This window comes from Thermobia domestica, chromosome 9 (assembly GCF_964235325.1).
Source record: "Thermobia domestica chromosome 9, izTheDome1.hap1.1, whole genome shotgun sequence".
Lineage (NCBI taxonomy): Eukaryota > Metazoa > Arthropoda > Insecta > Zygentoma > Lepismatidae > Thermobia > Thermobia domestica.
Window position 1 is genome coordinate 102,407,669 of NC_137462.1, and position 16,895 is coordinate 102,424,563.

The 16,895-nt window shown below is 32.6% G+C and overlaps 1 protein-coding gene across 1 annotated transcript; it reads right to left on the bottom strand.

Moving 5' to 3' along the window:
• Positions 1-397: 397 nt before the first annotated feature.
• LOC145660950 (uncharacterized) lies at positions 398-16,392 on the bottom strand. Its single transcript, XM_081726395.1, has 4 exons — positions 16,365-16,392; positions 11,719-12,312; positions 8,850-9,695; positions 398-3,615 (listed from the first exon to the last, which is right to left on the bottom strand). Exons 1-4 carry the CDS (start codon positions 16,390-16,392, stop codon positions 3,542-3,544), a joined length of 1,542 nt encoding a protein of 513 aa, XP_081582521.1. The 3' UTR covers positions 398-3,541.
• Positions 16,393-16,895: the final 503 nt, after the last annotated feature.

Genomic DNA, 16,895 nt, shown 5'->3' on the forward strand with positions numbered 1-16,895 from the left:
ACTTACAAATCATTAAGATTTCTTGTTTAACGTTCCTACCGTTTCTTTTTTTAAAAAAAAATAATAATTGGGCTACTTAAGTACTATTATACACACGATTTGCTAAATATTTTATTTTTATTTTTTCTTTCTTATTTTTTAAATTTTTGAAACAGCATTGATGTTGAATACACATTCTTAAGCCTTATCAATGACTAAACAAACGTCCATCATTTAGCGGGTCACTAGACATGATTCACTGTTAATAAAAATTCAAAATTTTGAGTATTTATCCGCCGGTGAAGCAACCTTCTTAACTGGGAGAGATTCAACTTTTCTAAAGTTGTTATAGTTTTTTTTAATTATATTGAAACAGAGAATCAAATTTTAAAAAACATTTATTACAAATATTCCAACACAATATCGACATTTTATTTCTATATTACGGTTACGCAAAGATGTCAAATATCAAAAGTCATGGTTTTATACTTCGTACGAAATACATAGCAAAAGTACAGGTACCTTAATTAATAATTACTCACTACTTTATAATACAATATACGTATCAATCATATGTTTTTTGTTTTATGTATTATATGTCCGAAGTCTATGAGTATAAACAATGAAAATACAATTACCGTAACTCTCACTTGAAAGTCGTCAGCCATGCATGATATTCACAGGACTTTACTGCTAAAAGTAATATTTTGTTTGGTTAACTTTGACTAATATTGTGTGCGAGAAGCAAAACCAAATAATACTTGGATTCATATGAACCTTTAACTAAAATGTTGAAGTCTGTAATAGTAACTTACTCTGTAAAATGATACGACAAATGGATTTTTATGGAAGACTAAACAACTATATATTGAAATCATTAAGATAACATTTTTTATGTTTTATGTAATCGTGTTGGTTCTGTATTAATCAGAAGTTCCAATATAATACTGGTTTACATTCATTACTATGATTTAGTCTTGATACATAATTTCTTGCACTCTGTATAATAATCCTACAATTCATATATGACACATAATTTGTGAGATGTCTATAATTCTAAAACAAACATCGTTTATCCAGTTAAAAAAAATGAATTTCAAGTTTAATTGAACCGATTTTTAAAAGTCTTTTATGGTGTTGTAGATCAGTGTTTCTCAAAGCGTGAACCACAAAATGTTAATAGTATGTTGTCGAAGTGTAAGTATAACTTTTTATTGTTAAAAAGAATAGTAAAATGAAAGAATAGTAAAACATTTTTAAAAATATATTTTATAGTGTGGATTATATATTTTTCTATATCTACAGTAACGTAGGCCCCGACACAAGCATAGCTTAGTACAGTTATTTTTGAAACAAGGAAGTTGATGAGAGCATGTACTTCACTTAGTATGGAAATAAAATTTATTGATGTTATACCATTACATCATCCCATGCACTGAACTGATTAACTAAGTGCTTGTTGTAATAAATAAAAATAAAAGTTTTTTCTTTTCTCACTCACAAAAGTAAGAGCATATGAAGCACGAGTGAGATAATATATTGCAATGGTTGAACTTATATAGCATAACTTTTGTGTAAACATAAGTGTTCAGTTAATGTTATTGCTCTGTAATTGTAAAAGGTGCCTCGGATTCAAGTCCTGATGTTAATTAGTCTCGTCAAAGTTTTTTTTTTTTTTTTTTCAGATGAATATCGAGGCAGTAGTTTTCAACACACAGATTTTCTTTTATTCTTTCAGAAAACTCTATCTTACCTTCAATTGATAGTTTTTGGTTTAAATTAGACTCGTGTGTGCTACTTTGTGTAAAAATGTGAAAAATAAGTTCTGAATCTATTCGAAATGTAACCTATATTATAGAACAGTATTGTTCCTATGATATTCTCAGTAACCAAACACTATTCCCTTTAATTTACCTGCATTTTCGACATATCATTGCGCTTAAAAATATGATTTCTCCTTTTCAGTCTATTTAATTAGAGCAAAACTTGAATTAGAAATAGAATGTAATATTGATGTGATCTTCCAAATTTTAATCCACAGTGCAAAGTCAAATCAAATTTTATAATCACATAAATTTTGTACGAACATTTTAAATGACATCAAGACAAAATGAGAACAAATTTAAAATTGTACATCCATATTCTATCTAGATTAATTATTAACTAAAAATAAACTTGCATGTGTGACAACAAATATTCGAGCACTGTAAAGTGTTTTAGGCCCATATTTAAGATACAGTTAAATACTCTACTGTAAGAAACGCTTACCATGAGTCATGGCTTAGAAACATTTCTTTTGTATTACGATAATTTATTCTCAGAAAATATATTACATGTATAGCTCAACTCGTTAACTTAGTGCTTGGTAAAGTTTAAGTGCCATGGCTAAAGTGTCATAACAAGCCATTATGCATAGTCAAATGGAGTAGACAACAGTTAAAAATTATTAATTCTTTATCAACTGTCGTAAATAAATAATAATACAACGTAGCTTTAGATTTTCAAGTCATTGCGGCCTGGCAAAGTTTGTTGCAGTAATAGAAAATAATTCAAATTTATTTAGAACCAGGAACAGAAAATAATTACCTTATGTAGCATTGTAATAACCAGACCTACTTAAATATTATATATATATATATATATATATATAGGGTCGGATTTAGGGGTGCACCCCCCTTCGTTGTAAGTATACACAATCTAAAATGAGAAGCTAGCAGTGAAACTAGCAACACTTTCCGAAACTTTCTGCCGTCATGTTTCCGTTTGGGGCTTAAAAGTAAGCAGAGCTTTGCAAAAGCAATAGTTTAAGTCGATTTTCTGAAGGTTGAAGCAAAAGGATTCACCAAGTAAAACAATATTCCTTATTCACGACAGATGCATAAAGTCATTAAGAAAAATCAAATTTAATTCAAATGTAGTAGTAGTTATTGGTGCACCCCCCTCAGAAAAATCCTAGATCCGACCTTATATATATATATATATATATATGTGTGTGTGTGTGTGTGTGTGTGTGTGTTTGTGTTTGTGTTTGTGTGTGTATAGAAAAGTTTCGTATTCAATATTTTTCTTCTCAATACATTATTGTTCAATTGCAATACTTCCAAAATTGTTACTTTACAAAACAATCAATAAACACTATTTGACGTATGTCCGTATGTATATCACACGTCAGCTGAATTGACGTTTGAGGTAAACTAACGAGCACCCGACACCTTATGACCAAACCTCCAATAAAAAGTTGGCAATATTTTGATCTCACCAAAAACATATAGCATGTCTGCCGAATCGGACTCCCAAATCACAGTGTTTGAAACATCACTGTAATGGATTGGTTAACATCAGAGCAGTTCAAGACCAAACGTCAATTTGGCTGCCGAGCATAATACAATGACATTTTATTAGTATTATTATCATTATTATGCCACATACATGCAACAATATAACCCAACAATACTTTATAGTGACATAATGATTAACCATTTGCTAAGCTTATCTCACTTAACATATCATAATTAATAATAATAACAATAATACATTACAGAGATATAAATCAATAAATTTGTCAGCATGGACATAAAGATCCTTCATGCAAGGAGACATAGCAAACACAGAGGTCGTCGCCATAGTTGCTGTCATCTTGAGGTAAAATAATAAACAAAAAAAGAAAGAAAATGTTAAATTAAAAATGTTTAGTATTGCAAAGAAATGTTAATATTTACCAAACTGGTTTACTTTCATAAGAAGATTGTATGTATATAATGAAATTACCATGTTCATTTGATTTAATAAAATTAAAGTATCCAGCTATACGAACCATACTTCTGCATCATCTGTAAAATTGCTTGAATAAAATTGTGTTTAGGAAATACTGTAGTTTGTTTCTATGCAAATAACATGATCCAATGTGTTAAATATAAGAATATACTTATATATAGATATCACACATATATATATACATTCATACACACATACATATGCATGCACCTACACACGCTATAATAACAAATGCACAAAGACACACAACTTCACGTTCCTCGTGTTCAGCATCCTGTCCTAATGCACACACTTACTGACATACAACATTTGAAAGCGATGATCATCAAAACTATATTTTCTTTTAATATAATTGTGAAAGGTAATGTAAAATACAAAGGGTTTAAAGGCATTCTTTCACTGAAATGAAATACGATATCTTCACGACATTTGTTGCATATCTGCCAGATAAAAACTCAAGCGACATGCAACATTTATGGCTTTTTATTCTACACTTTTTGTTCGTTTGGTTTCTACTACTTTTTAGTCCAAGATTACGTTGTCTTACGTAGACTAATAGAAACTAAACACTGCGATCTGAAATTGTACCCAGGACCAAACATTAAACAATAATGAGTTGTTATTGTAGTCTTCTAATGATTATAGTTCTATTATATTAATTTAAAATAGTTAACAGTAGTGGTATTTTGTAATATCCTAATATTTTAAGATATAATTATTTTCTATGTATTATTTTAGAATAATTGACAATAATAATATTGCTTTTATTTTTTAACTACTTAAAACCTGGAATTCTCAAACTTTGTTCAATATCCTAAACCTAATTTCCTTCCTCGCTTTGCTCTTTACAGCTCTGTCCATGAAATGCACTGGAGTCTCCATGAAATAGACTTTGCTCCTGGCTTTCTGACAGTTTTCGTTTTACAGAATGTTGATATTAATTCTGCTCTCAGTGCCAGATTAGTAAAAAAAAAAAAAAAAAAAAAAAAGTAAAAAGTAAAAAGAAAAAAAGAAAGTTGCAGGTATTTGGGCGGAAGACTAACCAGGGTCAGAGACGAACTACTAAGAACATGCTAAGAAGACCAGAAGACCAAAAGACCTTGGTGACTAAGCAGTTGCTCATCAACCCTCCCTTTCCACCTTTCTATCTTAGAGTTCTACAACAGGGAACTTGCATCGGCAATGGCGATGAAACTGGCTTTGACTTTGCACTCCTGCCCCCAACGTAAAATCATCTATGACTCCACAAATGAGCGCTCTACCACTGAGCCACCGTGCCTCCGTCTCAATCGATTATATAAAAATCATTCCGTGACATACCTATTAACACATGTGCTTGAAACGAATACAAAAACTAAGTAATAGTGACAAGTTAACTACCTTCATTCATCGTATGTTTATTTACTTCTAAAACAGAGGCACGATAATATTTTCATGATGCAATGAAACAAGTATTCATTCAATTTCGATCGTTTCTAAAGTAAGTCAGTAAGTCATTCGATCATTCGCTTTCAGCACCAAGACATAGACCGGCTCTTTACGTGGACCCTGAATCACAGATGTACACTCATGTCCAAAATAATTGTCGCATATCTATAACGGTCTTCTTGTAAGAATATAATTTAATAATGATTTTACAGGGTACTTTTAATACTGACACTATATGTATAATCAGGAAATGTATATTTGTGGTAAATTTCATAGGAAAATAATTATAAATATGAAAATTATAATGAGTAAAATAAAATGTTGCTAACTGGACAAGAAAATTTTATTTTCGTTTTATTGTTCTTATTTACTACTCTTTTGACATGAAGTTTGCCACATACATGTCTTTGCCACATAAATTTATAGACACGCGACAATAATTTTGGACATGAATGTACCTGGATTACTCTACTGAAATAAGAAGTGGTAAAAAATTTACTTGTACTTCCAATATCAGAGTATTGATCTTCACTAAGCAAAACCGTAATAGATATTAAGAAGTTTTTTTTTTCGGAAGAAGAAAAAAGGCTTAGCGTCTGAAGAATGGCTTCCATCTTGTCAATTAACCCTTTATTGAAACCGGAAGTAGTAGATATCAAGCGTTTCCGATTGATAGCCATAGAACAAAAAGTTTATATATATATATATATATATATATATATATATATATATATATATATATATATATATATATATATATATATATATATATATATATATATATATATATATATATATATATATATATATTGATTCAACTTCTCAAGAAATTTATTATATCCTCCCGTATTCAGAAGTGATAGAAATTTATTACTTAACAAGTTTCATCTTTCACTATCCTTCTTTTGCAATTGGACGTTATATATCTGTTTCAACATTGAATTCAGTTACAGTTTGGAAGTAAGTATACTGTGGTTCTATATCGGTGAAACAAAACTATAAATACTACACATAACAAAACTATATTATTAAATTTCATACAATATAACAGCGATTTTTATATATATATATATATATATATATATATATATATATATATATATATATATATATATATATATATATAGTGCATTTATTTTCAAGTGAGTCAAGATCGCTTACTTAATTTCCAAAAGAAATTACTATCACTGTGTCTTCTACATCCACCAGAAAAAGATGTATCTTTCTAATTATATCCTTTTAAAAATAATTTCGGAAATAATGTATTTTTAATTTTAGAATTTTTTTCAATAACTCACTAGCGATAGTATCTTTCCTATAATTACTCTCATTGTCTATGTTTCGAAGTTACCAATGGATGAAAATGTAGAAAAGATGCAATCACATTTGCTAATAAGTGTACTCTCTTGGTTGAATACAGTAAATACATTCTTATTCTATATTTACATCTCAAGATGAATACCTTGCAATGAGTTGAATTTAAATGTATTATTATTACTGAAAGAAATATAGGGCCTAGTAGTTTTGTTAATCATCGCTTTATATTGTAAACTAATTAACACAACAAGCATTCCTCTCATTACACACGCGGGTAAATAAGGTAAAGGTAAGTATAGATTTTTAAAAGATGGATCTTATAATAGTATGAACAACTGTACAACATCAACAAAAAATTAAATACTAATATACATATAAAACTACATTACCCCATTTATCCAAAACAATATCTACGTATTGCAAAGTTATGTTTAACATAGGTTAAAGCATTAGAATTATATGGTATAAAAGTATTCACTCTGAGTACTAGGATAAAGTTATTTGATTAGGATTATATTTGATTCAAGATATGCATTTATTTGATTACAACAAGACAAGATTGTATTAGGTATATATTCGCCCTGAATTTGTATCCCAATGTATCTTCAGTGTTAACAGAATACAATGTGAACCATAGCGACATTCCATGAACTAATACTCTGCAGCAGTGATCAGTCCACTGATCGCTGCACTAGCAAAACTTAGTTTTACAAATGATATAATTGAAAGTTATACTCTGAATGACAAGGAAGCATAATCTTTTATATAAAACGTAATGGTAATTTCTTAAAGCAGCAAATTGGTTAAATTAAGTCGTTCAGTTGTGTGCTAAAATCATTAGTTATACCAAGTACAAGTATTTTGTATAAAATGTTATTGTTTACATGCGGATATTTTCTTCGATACATGTGATCCTGGGTTCGATTTCCGATGACAAAGCACCATAAATTTAATCTCACTATCATTTACTTTTTTAATCATCCATCCCTTTTTGCCTAAAAGGCATATACATGAGACGTTAAACTAAAAAAAAATTTACTTCATTTCTTTCAGATATTTTAAATGCCTACTACGGTTTTATGTGGTATATACTTAAGTTTTTTTTAGTTAATTAATATTATATTTTATTTAAAGTTTCAAGACGAATATTCATCGGAATAATACACATATTTAGATGCTATGTTGTTAAATAAAAATTTTATTTTTTAATAAAAGAATTTTAAAAATATGTAAATGATTAAATAAACACTACACGTTTGTATGCCGTTTACCCACCAATTTTTTCATATATATTACAAACTATTGATTTTGGATTAAATTATAACTTGTGCGATTAGATTTAGTTTTCCAACAATGCCTCATTGTTAAGGATGTTGAGTAGCTGCGCCATTTTGCTTTATCACATTGCCTTATATGGGAAAGTATCCTTCTCTTTTCTCAGAGATTCATCGAGATTTTTAAGGACTTGTTTTTATCGAATTCTTCTTACAAATCTATTTAAATATCCCTTGTTATGTGAAAATTAAATTGTGTGGTAGATAGTTTTACTATTTTTTATTCAAACTTAATTTAAGTAATAATTAATTTATGTATAGTGGAAATGTATTTCGACAGAGGAAGAAATATTTAACTAGACTTGAAAAGGAAATACAATGAAATCAAACCTTTTCAAAACAAAAAAGTAGAATACCCCTCCATATACATCAATGGTCAGAAAAAGCAAAAATGGAAAATATACTCGACATCCTAATGACCACCGTATAATTTGATTGCTAGTAAAAATTTTAGTTCGCATGTTATTGTGAAACTTTTGTTTTTACGTTACTTTCTCTATATAGGTGCACAAACACGTTACTTTTCTTATTTAAGCTGTTTACTTTCATTTCAAGGATATTTCCTAATAACCACTTCTCTAATCCATCCTGTACAAAAACAAAATTGTGCCTATTGTTCACTGTATATCCTACCATAGTTGATTTTCCAATAACGATATTTTAATGCCCACCTAACCTGTCTTACGGTTCTTTTTGACTGAGCTATGTAGCACCTTCGTTCTCAATACATTCCTAGAAACTTCAATCCAGATTTCTTTTGATAAGTAGTTAGTAATATTCTCTAATCATATTTTCAGGATAGGACAAATAGTTTATGATACACTTCTAACGAAGAAGACAGAGCAGCCAGAAAATGATTGTAAGCTAATTTTGATTAAGAATATGTAATTTAGAATGTGTTTCGGTTTCCTTGTTTAAAACTATGTCGTTAAATCAAGCATCACAACTGTAAAAACTTAAAGGTATTTAATTGAACTAACATATGTACAGTATTCATAAATACCTGAAAATACTTACCAGTACTTGTATAGACTCTTTGGGTAGTTGTTCTTCTTGTGGTTCTCGTTGTAGGTCTTGTAATAATAATAGGAGTTGGTCTCCTTCTAGTTGTAATTGTTGTCCTTGTGGTTGTAACTCTTGGCCATCTCGTGGTAGATATCGACGTAGTCATTGGTCGTGTTGTTCGTCTTATAGTAGTTCGTCTTGTCGTCAGTTTTTGTGTTGTTCGCCTTGTTGGAGGTCTAGTTATAGTTGTATATGTTGTTGTTGATGTAGTTGGTCTTGCAGTAGTAGTAGTTATTATTGTTGGCCTTTTAGTACTAGTTGTTCTTGTAGTTGTTCGTCGCGTAGTAGTAATAGAAGTAGTTGTTCTCCTTGTTGTTGTTGGTCTTGTAGTGGTTCTTGTTGTTCTGATTGTCCGCCATGTCGTACGTATTGTTGGCCTAGATGTTACTCTAGTCGTTCTTCTAGCTGTTGTTCTTGGTTTAGGTGTTGTAGTCGTTCTCGTCGTTGTCGTTGTTGTTGGTCTAGATGTTGTAGTCTTTCTTGTTATTGGTCTACGCGTTGTAGTCGTTCTCGTCGTTGTCGTTGTTGTTGGTCTAGATGTTGTAGTCTTTCTTGTTGTTGGTCTAGGCGTTGTAGTCGTTCTTCTTGTTGTTCGTCTAGATGTTGTAGTAGTAGGTCTTGCAGTGGTGGTTCTGGTAGTAGTTGATGTGCGTTGTCTTGGGAATGTAAAAGGTCTTATAGTAGTCCTTGAAGTAGTAGCTCTTCTGGTAGTTGTTTTAGCTCGTGTTGGCCTCGAAGTAGTACTAGAGTGTCTCACAGAAGTCGTAACATAATCTGGAGATGACTCGTTATCTAAAAGAATTTAAGCGTACAGAAGCTTAGGTCTTTCCTTGCTGATTATCAGTCACAAACAAGAAATACATATTTATCTTTTTCGTAATACAGGAATTTATAAACTTGACAAGTGTGTCTTGGTTTGACAAATTCTAGTTTATTGTGTCTATTTCAAAAATGTAAATATCAATTAAATGTTACTACAATAAGAAGTTGTTAGCAGAAGTTCGGGAGACAATACTGCGGATAGTTATAATGGGGAGAGAAGTTGGTTAGATCATTATTTGAGAAATTGTACTATTAGCGATGTTATAGAATGTGAAAAAGAGAAAAAAAAAGAATACAATCATACAATTTATGTTCGATAGCCTATTAAAATAATAGCTCTTATTTTAAAACGATGAGATTAATCAAAGATTATAATATATGGGAGCTTCTAAATTTTCTGTAGTTAGCCTCCCAGTGGAATGATTACAATGAAGTTAAGATATATATATATATATATATATATATATATATATATATATATATATATATATATATATATATATATATATATATATTTATATATATATATATATATATATATTAAAACCTTTTCCACCCATAAGTAAGTGTTGGATCATATTCGATCTCTTTTCAAATTACAGTGTTTCTCAGTATTCTCAATTTATTAATGTATTTCAATGTTCTTTACACAATAGCATCTTGATAAACTTTCCTGAGCATATAAAATATGTATCACATTGCTGAATTTTCAATCAAATCTTAATTATGCAAGTTGATTTTCCTTCTTTTCTTAAGCGATATTTGTTCCATATTCGTGGATCTTTCCCTGAGTCTATCACTCACTATACGGAAATGACAATGCATAATTTTGGTGATTGTTTACTTGACTGCCCTGTTCAGCATCGAAGCTATGTAAGACATGAACCTACAGCTTAACATGGTATCCAAACCACATGAGCTCTCACCGGATATCAAATCTAGGTCTCCGCGCCGAAGGCGTTTGGACTGTTATAAATTACACTGATATCATGAAATCCAATTTTATCAATTGCAGGTGCTCTATTGATTTTCTATAATAAAAGTGAAAATACAGGAAAAAAACTATTCGAAGCTTTTCGTCGATCTAATATTGTGATTCCTAGTTCACAAACTGCACTAAAAAGTTAGGGAAGATTAGTATCACTCTCAAATACCATCTTAGGTTATTTGCTAGTTATTAACCAGCATTTCATGAAAATATTTAATCATTTCAATGAAACTATTTCATATTCGACAATTGTTTGTGTAGTAGCGAAAACTTTTAAATAATAAGACATTTTCACTTAAAACTTCTAGTTTTGCAATCAATTAGACTTTTTTTTTTAATTTCTCTGCTACCCAGGTGCCCAAGATTGTTTACCATGCAGCCCCATACTTAAATTTTCAAACCAGTCAAACGAATGGTTAAAATGTTAAAAGCCCATATCGCATTTTAGAAATCCAATGTAAACGTACCTGTGAGAATTATACTAAATTAATTGGTAGATGAATATAGTGCTGAGTTGGAAAAATCTCAAGTGAATACACGTAGTTAGTCTAATAGTGCGACTAAGCTTTGTTTCAAAGTGTGTGTTGGGGAAAACAGTCGACTAACATAAAAGTTAATTATACTTCAACGGTGTTCTGTTACTTTACTTAAGGTGTGTGCACAAGAACTTCCTTCCTACTTTCAAAAACATGATTGCGTACTGTACAACCAACAGACTACTAGCATCTAATGAAAAAATCATTCATGTGTAGATTTTTGTATCGCCAATTTCTACTTGATGCTGTTTGGCATAGATGTTAATAGGAAGAACGAACAAATTGAAGATGTTCATTCACCTTTGAAAGCACAACATTGATCAACATACTCAATGAGAAAACAAAAGGAAAACACATGCATAATAAAAATTGAATTAATCATATAACTCAACTCGATATTGTGCCTGTCTGTGCTTCAATGCTTCAGGTGAAAGTGAAATGAAAAAAAAAGAAGAAAAAACAAATAAACATATACCTGCAAACTTTCTTGACGTTTTCGGCATTGGTGGAGTAGTGAAACGATCCCTGTAAGTGAATTGTGTATATTTTGTAGGGTGCTGTGTTTGTGACTTATTTGTGCTTAAATTGTGTGGGTTGGTCATTTTTGGCGTTGTTCTGGACGTTAATCTATTATATCTACTTGTAGTGCGAGGCTTAATAGAAGTGGTGATACCAAAAGAAGGTTTCTTCGATGTTTGTGTAACATTCACAGGTTTTGTATAAGGTCTGTAAACCGTAATTCCATGAGGTGGATGTGTCCGACTAGTTGTACTAAAGGGACGAACAGTTGTTGAGGATGATTTAGTAGGCCATGATCTAGTAGGTCTTGTAGATATCTTTGTACTATTGTAAACGTTTGGTGAAGAAGAGGTAGTTTTCGTAGTGTGTTTTGTTCTCGTTGTTTGTGTTGTTCGTGTTGTGTGAGGAGCTCTAGTTACAGGATTGTGAATATTGTGATCGGGTGACCCTGTGCCATGTTTTCTTGTTGGCGCTCGAGTAGGAAGTTTTGTTGTTGACAGTTTATGTGGCACTTCAGTACTCCAATCCCGTATAAGTGGAGATTTTGAGTCTACAACAAAGAAAAATGGAAAAGGTAGGTGTAGATGGCACATACCTTAAGTATAATATTTATCCTACAGAAATGAATTTATAACGAAATTTTACATGTAGATTCTACGAAATTCGATATATAAACCTAAATATGTATTGTTGAAATCTAAAACTGGAAAAATAATGCTTTTTCGCTTAATCGGCAGAGAATTCATGCAAAGTGTTTCAAAACAACACTGACAATTTTTGGAAGATGATTCTTGACACCAAGATAAGACAAAAAAGTATATAGAACAACTTGGGTGCACAGATGCTTCCTTTTGGAGTTATAGGTTGAAGAAAACATGAAAAAATTAACTTTAAAGATCCGTAGCTCCAAAACTATGAGACCTGCCGTAGTTGAGTCAACACTTCACTTAGAAACTCATATTACTCAATCTAAAAATTCATGTTTCAGAAACCTGCGGTACTCCGCAATAATTTTTATAAGGGTACTTGGTGAAACTTCAAATTATATGTCCCTAGCTAAACTCCCTCTATAAAAGATTCTGAAACATGGATATTTGGATAGTGCACCTAAGAGTTCCTAAGTGAAGTCTTGACTCGACTACGGTAGGTCCCGTAGTTTCAGAACTACTGTACCTAGGTATCCACCTTTAAAGTTCATTTTTTCATGTTTTTGGCAGCCTATAACTTCGAAGGAAGCATTTGTGCGCCCAGGTTGTTCTATACTTTTTGTCTTATCTTGGTGTCTCAGGAATTCTCTCCCAAACGTTGTCGGTGTTGTTTTGGAACACCCTGTATATACAGCATAAATACAGAGATTATGATTCGCACTTAGTAACCCTTGTACGTGAAGAATTGACAACAGTAAAATCTCTGCATAATGGATATCGATGGGGCATCATTATTTATCCATAAGTAAGAGATATCCGCGACAGATGGGTTACACAAAATCTTATTACTCACAGTTCGTGCGGTACCGGTAGTTGTATATAGTACACGATAAATACATTAATCAGCAGTGGCGGATTTAGAAGGTAAAAACCGGCAGCCAGGTAGAACCCAGATTATGATAAGTATCTCACGAGTTTACTATAAAGTTTCAAAAATATATAAATAATAGTTTACATTATTTTTGTCACTCAAAAACTGGGGGGCTTAGGCCCCCCGGCACCGGGCTAGATCCGCCACTGTTAAGCAGAAATGCAAATGTAAGCTAATGTTGAAATTCTGTGTTCAGTGTTCTATTTACTGAGGCGATAAGGCAGAAATCCCCTCTATAAAGAAGGATTAGAATTAGGAATTAGATTTTTGGGCTTCAGGCACCTATGGCCATGTTAGCCTGTGAAGTATGAAGAATGACGTCCCTCGGAGAGCACCTATCCAAGGAAAGGGAAGGAAGAAAGGGTTGGAAAAAGAAGGAATCGGCCTGGGGTCATTATGTTAGATACCATTCCGGAATTTGCCTGGTGTGAATGAGGGAAATCCAGGAAAATTTGACTCAAAATGTCTAGTCTGAAAACGCTTTTACATTTTTTCGGCCGAACGTCCCCATCGGGAATCGAATCCGGGAACGTCTATGTAGAAAGAAAATTGTAGCTGGGGGATATCTTTATATTGACGTTGGAGGAGAAGATTCTTGTTTGTTGAACTTTAGCTTCCCTTTTCAGCACCGAAGCTATATGAGATGTGGACTTAAAATTTAAAGGAAAGTGAACTGTATAAAAAAAATAAATTGATAAAATTAAATGAAATTCTTTTGTTTCCGACGATTACGACTTTTCGGAATTTTCTCTGATATCTGAAAAGATTATTTAATTTTACCGAATTCTTAAATAGACCTATTATAAATTCATACTTTATTGATATGTTTACTTATCACTTCCAATACAGTAACGATCGTTATGCAAATTTGTCTCTTCCTTACTTAGCGATTTCTTAACCACTGTCTCAGTGATACATTATATTTTCCAGTTATCATGACACGAGGACTATATTATTAGCAGAGCTTGACAACGGCAGAGGAGTGCTCATTTGAGGAAACTTTCTCCGGAGACTAGCTAAGACACATTAAATGCCATTAGATAGGACTGTCGTTTATCATTTTTGTTGAGGAAATGCAATTGAAAATCCGAAGTTCTTCCTCAGGAGCGTCATTTTAGATTTTGCTTGGGGGGGAGGGGCAAGAGCCCTTGATATAAGTAAAATTTCGCATTTTCACTGATTTACTATTATTTTATTGATAAAGCCTATATAAATCTCAAACTATAGGGTGGGACAATTGCCCCTCCCTGCCCCTCTAAATGAAGCCCCTGTATCTTCCTTCCTACAAAAGAATGTTAAGTTGATTTTTTTTTTTTTTTTTTTTTTTGGTTACTGATTGATCAGCATTTACCTTGTACTCAAGAGTTACTTCTTTTATTCAACATCCTCTCCTTTTGTTTTAGTCATCGTAGTAGTAGTATATATGTATACAGTATATACTTAGGTATATGTACGTATGTATGTATGTATGTGTTAGGGTGTCCGTTAAATAAGGTAATTTCGTGTTACGATACACACATCCGCTAAATGTATTCTATGTGACAGTAAACACGTATTAGTAAAATAGCAGCTTCCTACGAGAACGTTAACCCGTGCCGACTTGACGACGAAGTCATGAAATGACGTTTCCACATTATAATATAATTTAGAATGTCCAACCATAATAACGGAGAAACCAAAAGAGACAGAAAAACGAAACTTTGCACGAAGCAACTAGGGAAACGAAGACACCTGCTCATGTATTAACGAACATCACCTGATGAACAGTGTTGCCACCCTAAGAGAAAGTTATGTTTTTGCAAATCGAATGACCTAAATTGGAAATCGTCATTGAAAGCAACAATGAAAATAAAGACAAAAGAGATGATAAGCTCAGATCACTGTTGCAAACTTTTCGAGAAATTACATGAAATACGTGTTAAATGAAAACGCAGTTAGCGCACAGAAGGAGTGAGGTACTTACGTTTTATACACCTTAAATTAAATATTGACAAGAACTATTTAATCTGACTCCAAGTCTAAAGGGTCCGTTGAATAGTGTTGCCATCAACAGAAAAGAAAAGTTAAATTTGGAAAAGATGCAATAACTCGGAAAAGGTCACTAGTGCAATATGGTCTAAAACCTATAATGCAAGGCGGTAGAGCATGAGCAGGTGAGGTGAGGTACTGTGGTTATGTGAGATCGATAAGTCACGTACTGACTGAGATATTCGGTATCTTGTTAAAGCTGAGAAGTGTGGTTTGTAAAGGATGGCAACGCTACGAGCGCCAACGGCGTTTACATTTAGCACGTTTCACGTTATTTCTCGAAAAATTTGCAACACTGATCTGCGTTTACCATACCTTTTGTCTTTATTTTCATTGTTGCTTCCAATAATGATATCCAATTTAGGTCATTCGGTTTACAAAAACAACTTTATCTTGGGTTGCCAACACTGTTCATCCGGTGATGTTCGGCAGGCGTCTTCCTTTCTCTAGTTGCTTTGTGCAAAGTTTCGTTTCTCTCTCTCTCTTTTAGTTTTACCGTTATTATGGTTGGACATTCTAAATTATATTTTAATGTGGAAACGTCATTTCATGACTTTGTCGTCAAGTTGGCACGGGTTAACGTTCTCGTTGGGAGCTGCTATTTCACTAATGCGTGTTTACGGTCACATAAGGTATTAGCGGGTGTGCGTATCGTAACACGAAATTACCTTATTTAAGGGACACTCTGGTATGTATGTATGTGGGGGGGAGGGTGGAAAATGAATGTAGAACAGTGAATACCTACGTCTGTTTGAGAAAGAAGATACTCGTGGATGACAACATTAAAGAAGAAATTAACAGATGTATTAATCTAGACTCATTCGATAGAAAAACTTCATATTAAAAGTGAAATACCAATGTGTTTCATGCACAGATTTCTCATTGAATGAATTTTGTCTTTTTTAAGCATATCCAATTTTAAAAAAGAACGATATTTAAAAAGAACAAGAAAATGATAGGAGAAGAATTTATAGTGATTGATGTACAAGTACATACCTTGACTATTTTTTGATGTAGTCGCCATGACCCCGTGGTAGCGTGGCACAAGATTTCGTATACCCTCTGTATAAAGATCTGCTGTCTGAAAGTGCAGGCAGTCCCAAACTGATGACTTGAGCAGGGGCGTAAATGAGGGCCCCGCAGACCCGGCATTGTGGGGGGGCTCAAGCCATCAGGGGATCCCAAATCGTAAAGTGGGACGTAGAGAAGGGGCTCTCTCCACACTATCTGCGGGAGGGCCCCCAAGCCTTTAGTTACGCCACTGGACTTGAGCACTCCACTGTCGTCAAAACCCTTCGATCAAGCCCTATTTCAGGTGAAGAAGAAGAAAGAAATCGCTGGGGGCAAAGTCGGGGATGTAAGTGAATGATTGAACAGTTCCCATCAAAATCTTTGAATTGTTTCAACAGTACAAGCAGTTGTGTGTGGGCGGGCCATGGGGTGTCATGGATAAGAATTCCAGAGCGTATTATAACTCTGCGCAGATAGATGACACATCGCAAATTATTCCACGTTTGACGATATACA

What these genes read in the sequence shown, in the direction of transcription:
- LOC145660950 (XM_081726395.1), bottom strand. Translation starts at nt 16,392, where the DNA reads ATGGCGACTACATCAAAAAATAGTCAAG. An exon ending in TACATCAAAAAATAGTCAAG is followed by an intron (nt 12,313 to 16,364) that starts GTATGTACTTGT and finishes TCTTTGTTGTAG; the next exon opens with ACTCAAAATCTCCACTTATA. An exon ending in AACGTCAAGAAAGTTTGCAG is followed by an intron (nt 9,696 to 11,718) that starts GTATATGTTTAT and finishes ACGCTTAAATTC; the next exon opens with TTTTAGATAACGAGTCATCT.